General features: G+C 42.6%; 1 protein-coding gene across 1 annotated transcript in view; it reads left to right on the forward strand.

Annotated features, from left to right (window-relative positions):
* DOCK2 (dedicator of cytokinesis 2) overlaps positions 1–21,409 on the forward strand; it is a 443,859-nt gene that overhangs the window by 72,943 nt on the left and 349,507 nt on the right. Inside the window, exons 15-22 of the mRNA XM_017849424.1 lie at positions 1,599–1,697; positions 5,385–5,457; positions 5,570–5,673; positions 7,474–7,657; positions 7,806–7,903; positions 9,649–9,738; positions 10,809–10,909; positions 12,079–12,213. Coding sequence (XP_017704913.1) covers positions 1,599–1,697; positions 5,385–5,457; positions 5,570–5,673; positions 7,474–7,657; positions 7,806–7,903; positions 9,649–9,738; positions 10,809–10,909; positions 12,079–12,213 — 884 coding nt within the window. The remainder of the gene's footprint in view (positions 1–1,598; positions 1,698–5,384; positions 5,458–5,569; positions 5,674–7,473; positions 7,658–7,805; positions 7,904–9,648; positions 9,739–10,808; positions 10,910–12,078; positions 12,214–21,409) is intronic.

Below are 21,409 nucleotides of genomic sequence, written 5' to 3' on the forward strand. Positions count from 1 at the left end.
AAAACCCACTCTAAATGGTTAGAAAGACTTTGGAAGCATGTTTTTAGCTTAGTGCCTCCGGAAGTTCTGGAAGGCTTCATCCCATGGAAAAACAAGAGAGTTGTGTGTCTTCACTCAGTTCTGGTTCATTGGTTACGCTTGTTTTTTTTTTTAAAGATACATTCTGAAAGGACTACTGTGTATTCTGTTTTCAAATGGATTGATTTGGCTGCAAGTACTGTCAGTCAATATTGAAACTGAGCTCATTCCTTTTCCATACCTCAGAAGCACGCAGGGAGATTTCCAGTGCGAAGGGCAAGTCTTCCTTTCCCCAGGTTTGCGTGGTTCGCCAGGGCTCATGGAGTGTCTGTATGTGGCCAGCTCTGGTGATGCAGCCTGCGGAGGGTCAAGGATCTGCGGGAGAATCTGATGGAATCTTGTGAGAGGCATGACTTGCCATCAACATGCCGAGAGGCACTCAGTTTGCAATTGCAGGGGCTGGGGCTCCAGAACCAAATCTTATGAATCTGGCAATCTGAGGATTGAGAACTGTTTGGCTTGGTATACAAACCATACTTAGGGCCCCTTCTGGGTAATCCCAGCTTGGATCTTGTTTGGGGGCCAAAGGGCTGGAATGAACATAGAATTAGGCATTGTTATATGTGACTAGGGGATCATTCCTTGTTAGTCAGCTCCTTTCTGAACCTCTGAGGGTGATTTTTATGGCAAAGAATAAATGTCCCATTTGGGCATGTGTGCTCTGTGCTCACTCTCTGCTCAGAAAGCCCCTCCCACATTTCTGCTCTGAGCCAACTTGGAATCTTTCTTCAAGATACTCACTCAACTGTCGTTGCCTCCAAGAAATCTTCCCTGATTCCTCACCTGTCCTTGTGTCCTTCCTCTGTGCCCGACAGTAGTGTGTACATGTGTCTGTCATCATGTTGCATTGCTGTCATGATGTGTTCCCTAATGTTTCCTGCACTAAACTGTGAGCTCACGTCAGGTTCAATATCTGAGCCATTCCCATACCCCAGTGCTCAGCATGGAGTACCCAGAAGATGTTCCGTTATTGTGGCCTGAACTGAGCCTCCTCCCCAAAACCCCCTCGCTCCAGACTTGTTCTCTAAGGCAGGTGCTCAGGAGTCTCTCTGAAGCCTATGCTCTCTCCTTTTGCCCAGCACTGCCCACCGCCCTGATGTGTTAGCTGTGGAAATTCATCAGGAAGAGCTGCTGCTTGGCTAATCTGAGCCTGTTTGTAAACTTGGTGCACATTCACATTTAGGAAACAAATAGGACTAATAAGACTGGCAGTGTGCAGTAACTCCAAGGCTGGTTATCTCTTACAATAAGGCAGTCACATCAATGCCCTGGTGCACTCCAGTGGTTTCCAGAATGGAAGTAATGGAATTTCTGTAGTTAAATGCCTGTCAGTCCGGTGGGGCGCTCCTGTGTAAATCTGTAATAGAGAAGGAGTCATTATGGGCACCTGGCATGAGGGCTAGGGAAGGCAGGGTTGACCCAGTCCCTAAGGCTGGTGGTGGCCTAGGGACCAAACCTGCACAAGCACAGAAAATGGCAATTCTGTAGTGTTTTCTCTCACTTTGTCTTTCTTGGGTCAGAATGCAATTTGCGTGGGAGCAGGGGACAAGCCCATGAATGAGTATCGCTCCGTTGTGTACTATCAAGTCAAACAGCCACGTTGGATGGAAACAGTCAAGGTAATAATTAATAATAATAATAGTAGATGTGAACACATGTCTAGTTCTTACCATGAACCAGGCCCTGTTTTAAGTGGTTTATTTAAATAATTTATGTATTGCTTACAACAGCCATGTGAGGTTTGTACTAATATTTCCTTCATTTAATAGTTGAGGAAACTGGCACAGAACAGGTAAGTAGCCTGACCATGACCACACTGCTAGGAAACATCAGAGCTGGGATTCAAACCTGAGCAGTCTGGCTCTAGGTCTGTGCCCATCGCTGCAACCTGAGGGAGCAGAATACTGACTGGAGCAATTAGCATTTTTTTTTTTTTGAGACAGATTCTCACTTTGTTGCCCAGGCTAGAGTACAGTGTTACCATCTCTGCTCTCTGCAACCTCTGTCTCCCGGGTTCAAGTGATTCTCCTGTCTCAGCCGCTTGAGTAGCTGGGATTACAAGCGTGCACCACCACACCAGGCTAATTTTTGTGTTTTTAGTAGAGACGGGGTTTCACCTTGTTGGCCAGGCTGGTCTCAAACTCCTGACCTCAAGTGATCTGCCCACCTTGGCCTCCCAAAGTGCTGGGATTATGGGCATGAGCCACCGTGCCCAGCCTTCTTCCTTTTAATGAGAGCAGGCGAGCAAGGCAGTTCTGCACATGGACCCTAGACCCAGAGAGTCTGGGTTCGTGTTCCAGCCTTAATGCTCACCAATGGTGTGACCTTGGGCAAGTCATTCACCTGCTCTGTGCCCTGGTTTCCTCATCTGTAAAATGGGAGCAATAGGTTGACTGTGGAAGTGAAAGGATTTAATACACATAACACTGTCAGACAAATCCTTGGAAGAGAGTACTTATTCAGTTAATACAACTCCTGATTATACTTGGCAGTTATCTCAGTCTGCAAAACTGAACTAGATTTTACATTCCTTCAAGATGCCCTTCAAACACTTGACCCTTGCCTGTTTTTTACCCACCCCTCTACAAGGCAGTCTAATTGGTAGTGGCAGGCAGCTTTGTGCCTCTCTGTGTAGTTGGGGGGAGAAGGCAGAGGAGAGATATAGTTGTTCCAGATACCTGATGAAGTCTCCCTCCAGGTCCTTCTCATGTGGCATCTCTCTGCAAAATGTTCTGTGGAATACTAAGTGGTCTTTTATTAAAATGACATTTCAGGCTAGGTACAGTGGCTCATGCCTGTAATCCCAGCACTTTGGGAGGCCGAGGTGGGTGGATCACCTGAGGTCATGAGCTCGAGACGAGCCTGGCCAACATGGTGAAACTCTGTCTCTACTAGAAGTAAATAAATAAATAAATAAATAAATAAATAAATAAATAAATAAGTCGTGCATGGTTGCATGGGCCTGTAGTTCCAGCTACTCAGGAGGCTGAAGCACAAGAATCACTTGAATCTGGGAGGAGGAGGTTGTAGTGAGCTGAGATTGCACCACTGCACTCCATCCTAGGCAACAGAGTGAGACTCTTTCTCAGGGGAAAAAAAAAAAAATCATGCATTAAATGTATTAAAATAACATTTCCTTATCAAATGTGAGAAACTTGAGAATAAATATAGAAGTTAAAGGCTTCCTTATGTCAAGTTCTTAGAGCCCTTGAGATGTAAATGTGCTCTGCAAATCTGAAAAAGGAAATAAGAATGCAGAGCACATCCCAAAACTCATTGACTACAGAGCATTTTCCTTTTTCCTAGCGTCATATCCTCGGGTTAGGATTCTGTCAAACATATTTTAGAAATTCCTTGTTTTAACCAAAGCAGGTGGGAGGCTTGATGGATCAATGTGATTGTAAACAACATATGAGAATATATTATGTTTATCTTCATGAAATATCTAGCTAAATTCTGAGGCCAGTCATGAACATATTGGAGGGGCACAGAATGACAGAAAGAACTTCTTTGGCTCTAGGTTATAGCAGAAGTCACCATCTGTAAGGTCTTAGGGTCCTTGGAGGCACCTCTCTGAATCTGAAATGACCCCCTAGCATGTGGCTGGTGGTATTGTCAGCCAGTGGAAATGGAGGCCTGGTGGGTAAGCACGCTGGTTCCCTTGATCACCCTTCCTTGGTGCAGGATGTAACCCAAATGGAATTGTCAAATAGTCCTCTCGTGGGTGGTGCCCATTTCATCAAGCTGCGCTGTTCTACTCAGCGGTGAGGAGTGGCAGAGCTTGCAAGCCAATGTGAGCCCATCACAGGCTGCATAATGCCTGAAAGATGCCCTTTTGGGGTAATTCCTTGACAGAAGTGACATTAACCACAAATATTCACATTACCAGATCGTCACACTAAGCAGAAAGGAATAACCTGCATTGGAATAAGGATGTGGAATCAATTCAGTGAACACTGAAGCTTGATCATAGCTTCAAATATCTCTGCCTTATCATTAGCAGCATTCTTTATTCCCCCTGGGTTCTGTCTCCAAACACAAGACGTGCACATGACTTCCTTTTCAGCGATAGCTATTCAAACCCCAGCAGTTCTCCACTTGTTACACATGTTATTACTTTCCTCAGCGTGTCTCCCCCTACCCACTGCCTTCAAATTGATGACCCTATCAACTATGAGGTCAGAAAGTTGATGTACTAGGTTGGGTTTCTCTTCTCTGTTCTCTCTTGCACCTTGGTTATATATCCTTGCTAGCCCTTGTCACAGGGCTGTTACACATTGCCCCTTGTGTAATATGGGACCATGAACTCTTTGAGTGTGAGGACTCTGCCTTGTATCAGCATGACCAGCACCCTACATGATTGTAGTTTCTAGTGAACATTCAACACGCAGGGAAAGGATGAATTGGACTGCAGTTACCCGTGAGGCCCTCAGTTCCTTTGCTCTGCCTGAAACATGAACCGGATGGTGGACCTCCTCAGGCTCAATTCTCATTTTCTGCAACAGAAAGTTCCCCCAAGTATACATTTGTTTCGGCATTTAATAGGCATCTGTACAGTACAAATTGTGTTCCTTTTTAAAATCTGCATCCTTCTCTCAGGTAGCTAAGCTTCTCTGCATTGGCCTGAATCTCAGATTGCAGAGCAGCTGTGAGACTTTGGGAGGTGGCCTGCACAGAGCCAGGCTGAAAGTATCACAATCAGTGATGCCAGTGGGCCGTTCACTGGACAGGGATGCCCAGGTGACCAGTGGGTGGTTGTCTTAGCTCAGTGTCCTTGGAATCAAAAGCATCTGGACGTGTGTCCAATCAAGGGTGAGATGAGCCCTAGGATTTTTCCAAATATTATTGGATTAAAGCATTTTTATTAATTTGCATAAATGAGAATCCTCAAGCAACCCCCCTAACAACCATTGTTAATTTGCTAAGCCCTGGTGCAATTGCCAGAACTCCTGGAGTGTGTAAGGAAAATGTGCATTGTGCAGTTTGCGGTGCATCAAATCCTGTGCTAAAGTTATGTGACTTTTATATCAATTTGGGGAGACTCATTTTTCCTCACTATAATTTACAGACCTCTTTTCATTGGCTGGGAATGCAATTTGCCAAATGGATTACATTTGGTACTTTATTTTCTCTTCATAGCTAGTTCTTATGTAATTTATTTACAGTTCATCAGACTCGATGGATGGGTTATAAATCAGCAGGCAGCTCTCTCAGTTAAATGGTCAGGCTGCTGTGGAAGAGTGGGGGTGCAGTGGGGAGGGCCCTTTAACTCATTGTGTTCTGAGCTCTGGTTTCTGTCTGTTGAGGTGGCTGTCCCTATTGAAGACATGCAGAGGATCCATCTGCGATTCATGTTTCGACATCGGTCATCTCTGGAATGTGAGTACCATACTGAATGACATCTCTGCACCTCCCTCTAAGGGGAGAAGAATGGAATAGCTGGGTGGCCCATGTATCATTTTCTTTCTTGACCCCACAATGCTATTTCCAGCTAAAGATAAAGGAGAAAAGAACTTTGCCATGTCCTATGTGAAGCTGATGAAAGAAGATGGGACTACTCTACACGATGGATTCCATGACTTGGTTGTCCTCAAGGTACCATGAGTTGGAAGGAGCTCTGCACTGAGGGGGGTGCAGGAAGCAAGAGGGTGATGGCAAAATTGCTTAGTGGTCAACAGCAGGGACCCCAGAATCACACACACCAGGGTTTACCAACTTTGTGGCCTCTTACAAAATCTTGACTTCTTTGGGCCTCTGCTTCCTCATCTTTGTGCCCTCAGTGAATAATTGTGAGAATTATGAGACAGCGCATGTAAACATGGCAATGATGAGTACGTGGAAGAACTCAATACATGGAAAAGGTTATTGTTATGTACAGAAAGGTTATTGTTATGACTGTTATGTACTCTTGATTCTGTAAGGACCTCTGTGGCATGTGTAGAGGACGTACAATAAACATTTGAGAGATGCTGCATTGTAGCTAATGGAAAAATATTAAAACCTGCGGTCCTGATCGTGTTGCTGCTGATTAAACCTGTACTCATCTCACATGTCTTCCTGAGTCTCAGTTTCTTTATTCTTAAGCAGTTATAGCAATATTTATGACAACCCACTAGGATGACCCATGCAAAAGGGCCATCTAAACTATAAAGGGAGTGCAGATGTCTGCTATTTTTATTTTTACATTATGAGACTTGGACTGTTTTTGAGACATGGAGAAGTGTTAGTCTGGTTTTACCTGCTGCTTTCCCACATGCCCTCTTATGACAACAGAATACATCTACTAGCATCTGGCTGGAGGCAAGTGTATGGCTGTGAGGTAGGGCAAGGTTGAGTAGCCAGCACATGGATCACACCATTGCCCTTGGCTTTCTTAGCCTTGTAGGCTGAAATTACCCTTTTGCCTGTGGGATGCATGGCAAACACAGCCTCATTAAGGCTTCATCTCATGGTACTCTTGTACTCTTCTCTGAGTCTCTCTGACTTTCCCAGAAAACCCCCTTTCTTCTGTGCAGCCTCTGTTTTCTCATTTATCACACATAGAGTTCTTGGCTTGAAAGCCCTTCTTCCCTGACAGAATGTGAACTCCTTGGGGTCAGAGGCCCAGTTGCAGTCAATTTTCTTTTACCCCCATTAGGTCCTAGTTTCCTTGACTGAGGATAATAATAGTATCTGCTTCATATGATTGTTACGAGGCTTAAATGAAATGAACCAAGGCATATAAAACACTTGGTACCACTCCTGGTGTGGAGTAAGATAACTATTATCTTCTGTAATGCCTACCTCTAGTCATTCATTTTAGCATGCCAAGGCACTTATGTGCCTATCACTGTGCTATGCATTCTATATGCATTATTCTGTATTATTTGCTCAGGTATTCTAGGAAGTAGGGATGACGATTATCTTCAGTTTACTAATGAAGAATAAAATGAGACACCAAGAGGCAAAATAATGTATTCAAGAAAGCATAGACCTGTGAATGGCAAAACAGGGTCCAGATCCCAGCACATTCTTACTTAGTGCCTTTGCCATTAAATTCCTCTTTAAGCTAGATTCCTTATTTTGCTGGTGAGCATATATTATGATCTCAAAACAGGATGAATTAAAATGGGACTGTCTGGGAATTTTGATTCCATTTTATTTCGCCATTAATGAGGTTCAGAGAGCTTTCACCCGGTGGATCAACTCCCTTTCCATTAATGTGTCTTTGAATTCTTACCTATATTGTGGAAAAACAGCCCTGCCTCACAAGCCAATGTCTATTGCATCTCTGATGATTTTCTTCACTCTTTATGACTCTCTTCACTTCACAGTGTCTAATTTATCTGCTGCAAGCTCTATGTAGCATTGGGCATGAAGCCTTGGCTTTGGACAGTAACCAAGTGTTGTTTCCAGGGGGACAGCAAGAAGATGGAGGATGCCAGTGCATACCTGACCCTTCCTTCTTATCGACACCATGTGGAAAACAAGGGGGCCACGCTGAGCAGGAGCTCCAGCAGCGTCGGGGGGCTTTCTGTCAGCTCCCGGGATGTGTTCTCCATTTCCACCCTGGTGTGCTCCACAAAGCTCACTCAGAATGGTAATGGGGTCATCAAGAATTGTGTCTGTGGGGAGTGTGTGTGTCCGTGTGTGTGTGCACGTATGCATGTGCTTGCAGGCCCAATAAGGTCCTGATATGGACAGTTAGGCCAGTAATGATACTTCTGAATGTCTGGACTCTATTTTAGTGGGCTTGCTGGGTTTGCTGAAGTGGCGTATGAAGCCTCAACTGCTACAGGAGAATTTAGAAAAGTTGAAGATTGTGGATGGAGAGGAAGTGGTGAAGGTCAGTGGGGCTTCATTTTATTTGTATTCTTACACTAGTGACAGAACTCTCCATGTGGGTGGCTTCAGGGGAGAAACAAGGTATTGAAGGACATGGGGAAACTTTTCTTCCAACGATGGGACACATTCTCCCAAGTTGCCTTGAGGAATCTTTATTGGGAAATCCAGGGGAGTGACTTGGTTCAATGGCACTGAATGTTGTGTGCCAGAAAACAATGGTTATGCTCAATCTCTGGAAATAGATGAGCCTGGGTGTAAATCCCAGCTCTCCCACTTGCCAACTTTATGTGATAATATAAATGTGACATAGTTCTCAGGGCTGTTATGAACATTCAAGGTGATAATATTTAAAACTTACTCAATAGTCTCTTACACATAGTACACAACAATTAAACCAAAGCATATAAAACAAAGTTCAATAAATGGTAATTATTAATTATTTTTGTTGTCATATGTTGATATATATGTATATGCATATGTATGTATGTATGTGTGTGAGCATACATATATATGTATGTGTGTGTATATATATATAGTAGTATGATCTCTTAGTACTACCCACACATCATTGTTAGAAATAAAAAGTATTCTTGGTTTCTGCTGCTTGGAGAGCATTATGTATTAAAGATGAGAAAGGGAAAGACATCAGGGCTTACATTTTAAGTGAAATAAGCAGAAAACAATGCAAATGTCAGATGTATTATTGCATCCACATGGTAGTGGAGAATAGAAAGTGTCTGAAGTGCAAATCTAATTAAAGCAACCCTTCTCTCCAGCCTTATGAATTGGGACAAATGTTTCCCAATGGTCCTGGAGATCTTGTTTCCATGATACAGTTAGAAATTCCAAGATTAAACATCTTTATATGGCAGCTATGTGTTTTGAGGGATTATAGGAAATTTTGACCCATTCCTTAGGAGGGAGGAAAATCAAGTTCTATTTAATTGCCTCTACCTGGAGAAGCAGTGGTAGAATTTCCAGATGCTGTAAATGTATACCACTTCCCATCTACGTCGTTCAGCAATGGCAGAGTAACTCCCCAAGATACCACTTTTATAAAGTCTATAGCCTTTTGGTAGCTTGGAGAAGTCATGGAAGAAATGAGACTTTTGTTGTCTTCCTCTTGCATTCTTTTTTTTTTTTTTAAAGTTTGTTATATAAATATGATATACATATGACGAAATAGATACAGAGCAGTTATCTTAAGAGTATGGCATAATGGATTTTTACACACATACACACCATGTGTACTCACCACCCAGAAGAAGATACAGGCCATTTTTAGCATTATAGTAGATTCCCTCATACCCCTTCTCAGCCAGTAGTCCCCTGGGGTAATCACTGTCCTGTCTACCATCATTGTTGATGGGTTTTTGCCTACTCTCGAATTTCGTAAGAATGGAGTAGTGAAGAGTGTACTTTCTCTGCCTTATGTATTTTACTGAATATAATGCTTGTGAGAATCATCCTCATTGCTGCCTGTGGAAGTAGTTTGCACTTTAGTCCAGCTGTGTAGTATTCTCTAGTGTGAAAATGCCACCATCTGTGCATCCATTCTGCTGTTGATGGGCAGTTGGGTTCCTCAAACTTCTGGCTGTCATGAGTAAAACTACTCTAGACCTTTTGAGCATGACATGTGGGGGATGTGTGCTCTCATTGTCTTGTAGACACTCAGGAGTGGGATTGCTGGGTCACCTGCACTTTGTCTTGTTTCTGAAATAGTGCAACCTTCGTTATTTCTTCCAGTTTCTCCAGGATACTCTGGACGCCCTCTTCAACATCATGATGGAGCATTCTCAAAGTGATGAATATGACATCCTTGTCTTTGATGCCTTGGTAAGAGAGAGGGGAAAAGTGTCTAGTGACAGCAGGCATTAATGTGTGTCTTACTGTGAAAATACTGAGAACTCGTGGCCCTCATGGCCTTTTTCATGAATTCTTTGGAGGTGTTGTAATATTTGGCAACAAGACCAATAATGAGCTGCTGTTCCTTTTTGCTTCTTGCCAGTTCGTTTGAAAGCATGAGGCATGGTGGGTGAAAGGGGAATTTTAAATGCTGATGTCAGATTGACGCTGGCTGAAGGTACATGAGGCTGGATACTGTAAATGATTGCCTCTGCTTTCCATCAATGTTGGGAGCTGGTCCCTGGCTAGGTTGTAAAGCACCCAAAATGTTTCCTAGCTTTCCTTTCACCTTTTTCTCCCCATTTCCTCCAACTTGCTAATCATTACATTTCTCCTACCCACCCAGAACTTTTCATGGTGCTATACCATCCAGATCTTCTTAGTCCTCCCCTATGGTCTTTTTGTCCTCTCCCTGTCTCAACTCAGATTTTCTCAGTGTTTTCTCAAAATAAACATAAGAAACATCTGCATTAGGGAATCAGTGCCCAGCAAAGTTTTTATGTGTTAACCCCTCATGTCATGGATATTTGCATTTTTAAAGAGGTTACTGAGAGACAATGGTGGCTTAATCAAGTGCTTCCTCAGAGAGTACCCTAGAATGCTAGCTCTCAGAAAAGATGTTTCATGACAAATATATGCTTTGATTAATTAATTTAGGGAAATGTTGAATGTTGCATGACCCTTTTAGAGATTCACAATGTACATAAGTATATTAAAGATTCTAAAAAGTTTTGCAATAAGGAAGACAGTCTGATAATGATAACCTGATATTTCTCAAAACTTATTTGACCATGAAATCCTTTTCATCTTAGAACGCCCTGCAGCACACTTCATGAAACGCTTCTTTGGGGAAGATGCTACCTTAATAAAGAGGACTCATTATGTATTAGTGAGCTAATTCCTGGGCAAAGGATTTTAATGGGGGTTAAATTATGCCAGGTAAAGATGGCTTCCTGCCCTGGGTTTGCCCTGAAAATACTGCTGCCTTTCATCTTCCTCAGATTTACATAATAGGACTCATTGCAGACCGAAAATTTCAGCATTTCAACACTGTTCTGGAGGCTTACATCCAACAGCATTTCAGTGCAACCTTGGCTTACAAGTAAGTAATTGTGCACCTGGGGACTTCTTGTCTACTACCTTCTTGCCCTGCCAGAATGCCTAGGGCACAAGAACTTGAGTAATTTTCTTTTGTCACTAATCTGTGTGAGCTCTCCATTCTCTAACAAAATCTAACCTATGCTTGGGTTATTTGGATATCATTAAAAATGTGGAATACCCATAGGTTTGGATGAATGCCTTATGGCTGCAGTGGTACCTGGAACTGCTTATTCATCCATTCAGCTTGTGTGCTCTCATTTCTTGAGTGGACACCAGGACTTAAAGGCTACAGAGAAGACCAGGCATGGTGGCTCACGCCTGTAATCCCAGCACTTTGGGAGGCCGAGCTAGGCGGATCACCTGAGGTCAGGAGTTGGAGACCAGCCTGGCCAACATGGTGAAACTTTGTCTCTACTAAAAATACAAAAATTAGCTGAGCATGTGGTGGGAGCCTGTAATCCCAGCTACCTGGGAGGCTGAGGCAGGAGAATCACTTGAACCGGGGAGATGAAGATTGCAGTGTGCAGAGATCACACCACTGCACTCCAGCCTGGGCGACAGAGTAAGACTCATCTCAAAAAAAAAAAAAAAAAAAGAAAGAAAGAAAAAAAAGGGCTACAGAGAAGAAAGTGCACATGCCAAGTAGCTCAGTCTGGCTTGGGTGTAGGGAGATGGTGAGAGATAGGAGATGATGCTGGGGATTTTGGTGGGGACCAGTTTGTGAAGGGGCCTTGAAAGGCAGGCCAAGTAATTTGAAGTCTGCCCTATGGTAAAGAAGAAACATAGAAAGTTCCTAAGCAAACTTAGAGTTCTGTGATGTTACAAGAACATGTTCTATAGAAAGAAAAAGCTGAAAAAAAAAGACATTATTGCCACCATTATTCCCCATTATTCCCAATTGTAGCCTGATTGTGACTAGCTTTCCTGGTCAAAAGGTTTTTTTTTCCTCCCTATCTTTTTCGTTGCTGGCTTTTTATGAGCAGGAAATGCTTATTAATTCCCTGTAATAAATATAATTTTTATGCAGAATTATTTTTATGCTTACAAACGAGTAAGTGAGGTTGGCTCTACTACTACTTTTAACCTTTGATTGAATGCCTTATAATTTACTGAGCAAACTAATTACCATGATGAAAGAGATGTATTTAGAAAATATTATCCCTTATTCAGGAAATTGATGACAGTGCTGAAGACTTACTTGGATACCTCTAGCAGAGGGGAGCAATGTGAGCCAATCTTAAGAACGCTGAAGGCTTTGGAATATGTGTTCAAGTTCATTGTTCGGTCGAGGACATTATTTTCACAGTGAGTACTTGTTATGTAAGAGTGATTGATTAGCTCTGCAATTCCTCTGGGATACAACAGTATTTTTACTGTAGGAGAAACTCGTTTAAAAAATTATAACCAGCTGTCGATCAAAAACAGCTCAAGAATCCAACCTAGAGGGTAATGAATATGTAATAATTGTACCCTCTAAGTTCATTTGGAAAAAAAAAGAAATCTTAACATGTTGCAGAGTTATGTTTTATCCAGTAAATGTGATTTGAGGCTCTTCTGTGTTTCATCTAACATTCTTCATTTGATTTGAAATACGGTGAACATTTTCCAGGAATCTATATTCAAGATTAGAGGGCCTGGGAGCAGGAAGGGCAGAACTCAGGGAGTCTGACGTTTATGTGGCTCTTGTAGGTTATACATGGCCGATAAACTGGCATTTGCAGTTGACCTGTCTGTCCTTGAGATCCTAGTAGCCAAAAAGTGAACTGATACATTAGAGTACCTTAGAAGATTTTGATGGTCAGTATCATAGAGGCCAGCTGCCTTTTTGAAGGGCTTTGGAGATGAAGACATTCAAATGCAATCTACAAAAGAACAATTCATGTTCATCCTGGCCATAGGGCAAAGTTAGGTAGAGGATTGTTTGTGTGTGATCAGGTTTGTTGTGTGTGATGGAAAATAAGAAAAACATTCAAGGAGAGTGTTGTCTGGATTCTTAGTGCAAACAAAGAACATTCAACTGAAACTGACTTAGGGAGACAGGAGACTTTATTTCACATCATTGTAAAACCAAGGGTGTAGTTGGCCTCAGGCATGGCTGAGTCCAGATGCTCAGTGTTATTGGGATAGTCTTTATCTCTGTAGATCTGAACTCTGCTTCTTTTTGTTGATTGTCTTATGAGGCAAGTTTTCCAATGCAGAGGCCACTAGAATCCTCAAGTTTACATTCTACCCGTGGAAGAAACTCTACGTTCCTTGTTGTCCTAGCAAAATCCTATGTCAGGAACTGTCTTGAGTCTTGTGTAGTTGTGGTCACGTGTGCATTCCTGGAGTCATGGTCAGGTCAGTCACTTATGGTGTGGACTTGTTATGTTGGAGAGATGACTTCTCAAAACAAACTTCAATTAGCCTATGCAACAAAGCAAGACCCTGACTCTCAATAAAAAAAAAGACCATCATTGTGATTATGATCATGACAATGGATGAGCTGTTAAAGCTTTATACTTGACAGTGCACCTGAAACAGGCAATCATCTGGGATTCTCTTAACACATTCTTTGAGATTTCAGGTGATGAATAGAAAGACGTGAGTGTCTTGAACCATGCCACAGACCAAATGCACTTAGGTCATTCTGAAAGTGAAGTGTCTGTTTCAGATTCCTCTGGCTTGTCATTTAGACAAGTCTGAGTTGGGTATTCTTCTAGGCTTGAGAGATACTTGTCAGTGATTTGGGAAAACCAATAGGAGACTCCAGTGAATCTAAGAGTGATTTTCTTGGAGGAGTTCAAGAATTCAGACATTGTAGTTACAGCTTAAAAGTCAAGGATAGCTTATCCCATCTTCCAAGTGAGAATGTTTTATCTATAAGAAGAATATGTCTTTTCTACTTATCAGAGATTTTCTTCAGTTCTTCCTTTTGGTGTATTTATTTTATTGCTTCTCGCCTCTCCTATATTTCTTCCCTTTTCCCTCCCTCCCTTCCTCCCTCCGTTCCTTCCTTTCTTCCATTTTTTCCTTCCATTTTCAAGGACTGAGCTTCTTTACAAAGCCTCTTGCAGTGCCTGAAGCTCAGACAACGAGCTGTGCAGATCCCCAAGGTTTCCGAGCTTGTGGAATTACACAAAGTTTGGAGCAGACCGTGCTTCCCTGTTCCATGTGATGGACACTAAGCAGCTCCCTGTCCTACTGGCAGGCACAGAGAATCAGACTGCAGAGTTAGGATAACTCTCTAAAAGAGAGAAGAACCAGAACACAGTGCTGCAACAGGAGTTGCTCCCACTTGTCTCTGCTCCTCACAGATCCTCATGCTGCCCCAGGCTAGAGTGCAGGGGGCAGCATGGAGTAATAGCTATGAGCAGATGTTCATGCAGGACAGACATTGGGTAGAGTGGTATCTCTGCCCCTGTAAGTACCGGGGTTAGTGATTGAATCAGCCTCTCTGAGCCTCAGCATCCTCATCTATAAATGGGGATAAACCAGTTCATTGTGTTTCAATGATGAAATGAGATTATGGGTACAAAGTGCTCCATGCAATATCTGGTACTTATTTCATACATTTAATAAATGTTAGCTGGTATCAATGTTTCACTTAGGAGAAACAGCAAGGGTGCTTTTTTCAAAAACTCAGGTTTAAATTATTAAGAAGAAATTCCAGGGTCTTGATTCAAGCTTAAAATTTACTTACTACTTATAGTAAGTAGTAAGTAAGTGTAGTAAGACTTACTACTTATACTATCCTAAGTATAGGATTTCTACTGTTTATTTCTCTGGAGGCAGGGATAACTTTTACCAGGTGTCTGTGCTTTTTGAGGACCACAGTGTGGGACTCTCCTGGCCCCAGGAATTCACCTGGGTCTACTGCTAGCCCTCACTGGGTAGTCCTGATTCTGTGTTGCTCTTATTTCCTCTGAGTGTGGTCAGGCCTCTCTGGCCAGAGCAGCTGTGGTGCCCAGGTCTCTGGCCTCTGCTTGCTATGCCTGGCTTTTCTTTGCATCCTGCTTTCTGCTCTTATTACAGACCTGCTTATTTGGGCCTTGCTTCCTCCCCCATCTCCATTTAACCCCGATCTTCTGCCTTCCACAAACTCCTCCTTCACCAGCCCCAGCCCCAGCTCATTTGCTTATGAGAAACTTCCAGCTCAGAGGTGAAAGGCACAGTCTCTAGAGCCAAGGCTGCTTGGGTGCGAATTCTGAGTTGGAATCTTGCCATTACATTTACTAGCATTTACAACTTTGGGCAAATTATTTAATCTGCCTAAAGCTCAGTTTCCTCGTATGTAACACAGTCATAATAGTACCTAACATGCAGGGTTGTTGTACAGACTAAATGAGCCTGTACAACAGGCTGTGGATGTAAGGTACTTACTTAGCACAGTGCTGGTCACATAGCCAGTATACATGGTTATTCACGTATCATCTTCAACAGTCTTCACAAAAATTCTACGGAGGACCCCATTTTCTGACTTTGTCTCCTACTACTCCTCACTCACTTTGTGCCAGCCACACTGGACTTGCTGTGGCTCAAGCTCCTTCCTTACTTAAAGGCCTTTGTACTCTTCCCCAGATCCGTTTGTTGACTCACTATTTTTATATCTTTGCTCAAACATTTCCTTCACTACCCTATTTAAAATTGCAACCCCTGTCCCATGCACTGCTGATTTCTTTCTTCCTTTTGGTCTTTTTTTCTCCCCATAGAACTAAACATGGCATACTATATAATAATCATGCTTTTGTTGACTGTCCCTTCCTTGCTAGAATGTCAGCTCTGTCAGGACAGGAACCTTTGACTGTTTTGTACACCGCGGTACACTAAGGCAACTAGAACATAGTAAGAGCTCATTAAGTATGAAATTGGACACCATTTATAGCCCCCTTTCACAAAGAAGGCGACTGAGGCTTAGATTCAAGCTCAACGATCACACAGCCAAGAAATATAGCATAGTGAGGCTTTGCACTCTGCCTCATCTGATGAAGCAAATGTGAGAACCTGATCATTTTTTCTGGGCCATGCAAGTGTGAAGTCTGGCTGGCCATGTTGAGGGGCTGTCCTGAGGGAGGGCGACTCTGCCTGGAGGGGTTGATGTACTGAGCAACATCAGCAGCTGCTGAGAGGCACATGGCTGCTTGGGTTTCAGTGCTAGGAAGCATGGTACCATCCCTGAGTTCAGTAGGAATTCAGCAAACAACAACAACAACAACATAACAACAACAACAACATGAGCTGGAGCAGGAGTGGTCAGGAAAGGCATCCTTGCTGTTATAGCGAAACTATCCAGGCAACTGTGACTTTATCTTCATCCCCAGGGAATGAATAAAGAAAAGTTGACATAGGACAGGCCAGGTGAGCTCACACTCCTTGGAAACAAGTCACTGGTTGGGGAGGGAAAAATTGCACTCTGTGTCCTGATGGGAGCTTCACCACCTGGAAGCTTCATCCTGCTCCCTACCCCTGAGAGCCGAGAAAGACTGCCCTGGTGTGCACAGTTCCACTGGCCTGCACTGGAGCTGCCACTGCATTAATAAGGGCATCTTAGGAGCATGATTCGCAGCTCAGGGACACCTCCAGTCTAGCTCCCCTCACCCAGGGCCAGACATGATTGCCCTTTCTCTAATTGCCTTCAGCATCAATGTCCAGAACCCAGACACCAGCTTTCTGGGACTTTCTTTTGCCTTCTGTTTTTTTTCTTATTGGCATATTTCTTTATTCCGTGCCACCCTACCAATCAACCTCCACCTTATCCCCTCCCACCAGCTTAGTTTCTTCCATGTAAATATTATATAGTAGTTTACCCTCCAGGTCATGAATATGTTAGGCAGCAAGACTGTCTGAATAAAGCTCAGGGCAAGTCAATGTAGCTTGCAGTCAGAGGGAGCACATAAGCCTCTGCCTTTTGAAACAAATATGAATTTAACTCAGAGGTACTTGCCAGTGTGATTTGTTTTTACTGTTCATGTATGAATAAATATTAAAATGTAATAATCTGTTTATGCCGAGCATGAGCTGAAATGTCTGTGACATTGCGATTCCTGTTTCTTCTGCACGTAATTTGTTTGCATGTTAATGCCATTTATTTCTGTGTAAGCCTCTTTTTGGTTTTGAATATAATTTCACTTTTGAAGACAGTAATGGCTTAGTAAACTGAACAATTGCAGTTAATGGAACTATTTTATGATAGCATTAGCTTGGCATCAGATCAGGATGAAAGAGAAAACTGTCACCAAAAGGATATCATCAAACAGTGACTTCTCTTTAATTTATTATTTATTTTATGAATTGCTGCAGTACTCAGGGAAAGCTAAACAGTCTTTCTTATGAACATATGTGAAAGTGGTTTGTCAACTGTTAAGTGAGTTGCGTGATTATAACATGAAATTGTGCATATGCATGAGCTGTTTATTTGTTTATTTTTCCTTTTTAAAATTATATCTTAAGTTGTAAGGTGCATGTGCACAAAATGCACATTTGTTACATATGTATACATGTGCCATGTTGATGTGCTGCACCCATTAACTCATCATTTACATTAGGTATTTCTCCTAATGCTATCCCTGCCCCAACCCCCAACCCCTGACAGGCCCCCGTGTGTGATATTCCCTACCCTGTGTCCATGTGTTCTCATTGTTCAGCTCCCACCTATGAGTGAGAACATGCGGCGTTTGGTTTTCTCTCCTTGTGATAGTTTGCTTAGAATGATGGTTTCCAACTTCATTCATGTCCCTGCAAAGGACGTGAACTCATCCTTTTTTATGGCTGCATAGTATTCCATGGTGTATATGTGCCACATTTTTTAATTCAGTCTATCATTGATGGACATTTGGGTTGGTTCCAAGTCTTTGCTATTGTGAATAGTGCCGCAATAAACGATATGTGTGCATGTGTCTTTATAGCAGCATGATTTATAATCCTTTGAGTATATACCCAGTAATGGGATCCCTGGGTCAAATGGTATTTCTGGCGTTCTAGATCCTTGAGCGAATCACCACACTGCCCCTCTTCCACAATGATTGAACAAATTTAACACTCCCACCCAACAGCTGGTAAAAGTGTTCCTATTTCTCCAAAACCTCTCCAGCATCTGTTGTTTCCTGACTTTTTAATGACTGACATTCTAACTGGTATGAGATGGTATCTCATTGTGGTTTTGGTTTGCATTTCTTTGATGGCCAGTGATGATGAGCATTTTTTCGTATGTCTATTGGCTGCATAAATGTCTTCTTTTGAGAAGTATCTGTTTATATCCTTTGCCCACTTTTTGATGGGGTTGTTTTTTTCTTATAAATTTGTTTGAATTCTTTGTAGATTCTGGATATTAGCCCTTTGTCAGATGGATAGATTGCAAAAATTGTCTCCCATTCTGTAGGTTGCCTGTTCACTCTGATGGTAGTTTCTTTTGCTGTACAGAAGCTCTTTAATTTAACTAGATCCCATTTGTCTATTTTGACTTTTGTTGCCCTTGGTTTTGGTGTTTTAGTCATGAAGTCTTATGCATGAACTTTTAAATAGTTCTCTATTCCTTTGCCTATGGAAATATTAGTAAACATTTATTGGGCACCTATTATGTGCCAGGCACTTTGTTAAGTCATGAGGACCCTGAAATTAGTAAGTCAGGCTTCCTCAAGTATTGGCAATGTAGTGGACAAGATAAACATGCATCCCAGCAATCAAATCACGGTTGCCTGGGATAAGCAATGATCAGTGATGCAATATCACAGTGGAGCCCTGGAAATGGTTCTTGTGGGAGCAGACAGATTTGAATGACAAACCCTACCTTGGGATGATCAGTAATTCTTCTCAGAGGAGGTGATGTTTCAAACTAGACATTGAAATGTATTTAAGAAGCCAGCCTAGCCAGGCGCAGTGGCTACTGGGGAGGCTGAGGTGACAGAATTGCTTGAACCGGGAGGTGGAGGTTGCAGTGAGCTGGGATCGTGCCACTGCACTCCAGCCTGAGTGACAGAGTAAGACCCTGTGTCAAACAAACAAACAAACAAAAAAATAAAAATAAAAAAAATAAAAAGAAAGAAAAGAAAAGGAGCCAGCCCATGGGACGAAAAAGACTGTCAAATTCTAAATACAATCTATGAACTAGAACTTGCAATGACTCCTGCTACTCTACAGTAGCATTTATGAAGCCTCTCCTCTGTGCTTGGCCCTGCATTGCTTTTCTAAAAACTCCACCTCACTTAATACAACAACCGTGCAAAGCATAGGTATTACAATGCTTATTATATAAAAGAGAAAACAAGGCTCCGAATGGTGAGAAAGTGACTCCAGGTCACACTCTAGATGTCGGCGGGGAGCGATCTGACACCCGAGCTGAGGTTCTTGCCGCTGTGCCGTGCCCACACATGAACAGCATGTTTGTGGAGAAGAGTAGCTAGTGGATGAAGCGGTGGTGGTGGAGGGGCCCTGAGGCATCTGGAGAGGTGGCTTGAAGCTGAACTGTGAAACACCTTGGATGTCAGACCCAGCAGCTTGACGTCATCCTGTATCCAGGGGGATTTTGATGTAGATCCTACCTTTTACTCTTAGAGACCACACAGTGAGTGCCCCAATCGGTGTACACACAAGCCATTGGGATCAGATAAAAATGTTAAAATTATTTTATCTCACATGAAGAAATTAAACTTATAAACATTTAATTTAGACTAGCAGATGGATATCATTTATAAATAAATAAGCATCTATTGAGTTTCATGCTTAAAATGAAAAAAAAACAATTTCTCCTAGGAGCAGTTTGGAAACTGCTGCTTTTGGCAGTGGGGAGCCACTGAAGTTCTAAAGCAGGGGATTAACATGATTAGATTCAAGTTTTAGATAGAGTACTGGGGAAGAAAGGTTAGCTCATGGAAGACGGGATGCAAAGCGAGAGATGGAGATGGGCTATCAATGGTGAAGCTGTTGCAATAATCCAGGCAAGAGCTCTTGAACTAAGGTAGTCATGGTGGTACTGTGGAAGAGGAGAGGAGGAAGATAAGGGTTTACAGATGAGGAGATGGCCAGAACTAATTGAATATAGGAGTGGAATTCAAGGAGAGGGCCAAGCCAGATGATCTGACTCGACTTTCTGGTCCATTTGTCCTGGCATTGCAAACCAGCATGAGAAATACAGGGGAGTAGTGGGTTTTTATAGTGTAGTGGGTTTGGGACATAAAATGTTTGAGGTGTTTATTGGCAGAGCCAGATGAAAATGTATAGCAGGCAGTTAGATACAGATTAGGAGTTCAGGAGACACAGTTGTGGTCAAAAGTGATCCAAAGAGACATTTGAAGCTATAGCACAAGGTGAGTAATACTATAAAGCTCAGAATGAAACCCAGGGAGTCAGCCCGTTGAAGGGATGGGTGAAAAGAGGGTCCCACTAAAAGCTGGATTAGGGACATAGGATAACAAGCAGAAAGGATTGTTCTAGGAACCAGGAAGGAGAGTGTTTCAAGGAGGGAGTGTCGGCGGTGTCAGGTGCTACAGGGAGGCCATGGGAATGGAAACTGATTAGGGGCATGATATTTTGCAACAGAAGGTCATTGTTAAGTTAGCCAACCCTTTCCCAGAGCTTAGCATCTTTCCTAACATCTAGTCCAGAGGCCATCAGAGCAAGCAGAGGGGCCAGGGTTTGAAGTGCATTTGATTTCCTCTTATCTGTTTGTGAATTACTTACATTTGGATTGTCTTTTTCCAAGGTGTAATCCTAGACTGACTTCCCCCATCCATCCTTCAGAGTCTGGGGAAAATTTCATACTTCGCTCACAGCAAACATAAGACACTGGTCTTGTCTGCTTCCACCTCCCTTTAAATGGTGCAGAACAAGGCTATCCTGTGCTGTAGACAATTAAGGGAAAAGCTGTGGAGGACACAGATATTCATTCTTTTAGGTTGAACTGGTAAACTATTTCCTTTGGTTGTTAACTCATTATTGGAAATCTGGGAGCTAGATTGCTGGTTGAACCCTTGCCTGAGAGCAAAGATGGCTGTTTCTGTCAAATGCTGAGGCTGACAATTGCTCAGAGAATGACTTAGGCGGGAGAGCAATTTACTGAATAAACGTATAGATTTAGAAACTGCGTTTGCAAATCCCCTGTAACGAAATATGAACATACCAGATAAGAAGGGTCTAGTTTGCCAGAGGGGTGAAATTTGCCATGCTAACACAATTGTCAGGGATGCTGAGTGCAATTGGGATGACTAGATGTACTTTGTGATCTTCGTCAAATGTACCTGAGGCAGGCATCACCCCGAAGGAGAATTTGTTTCCTTAGCAGAAAATAATATATTCCTCATTTGTTGGGCTTGCTGTTTATTGTGTCTTTGGGGTGGAAGGAAGATTGAAAAGGACTTTATCATGAGGCACATATAGTCACTGTCCTTCAAGTCTCTAAACTGGTCTCTCCACCTGGCAGATCTACTCTCCCACATACAGGAGAGATATATAGCCTGCTACAGAGACACATTGATTTCATTCATTCATGTATTCAATAATCACTTTTGAGTCTTACTCTTTGGCCAAG

Source organism: Rhinopithecus bieti, unplaced genomic scaffold (assembly GCF_001698545.2).
Source record: "Rhinopithecus bieti isolate Rb0 unplaced genomic scaffold, ASM169854v2 scaffold_30732, whole genome shotgun sequence".
In the NCBI taxonomy this organism is placed as follows: domain Eukaryota; kingdom Metazoa; phylum Chordata; class Mammalia; order Primates; family Cercopithecidae; genus Rhinopithecus; species Rhinopithecus bieti.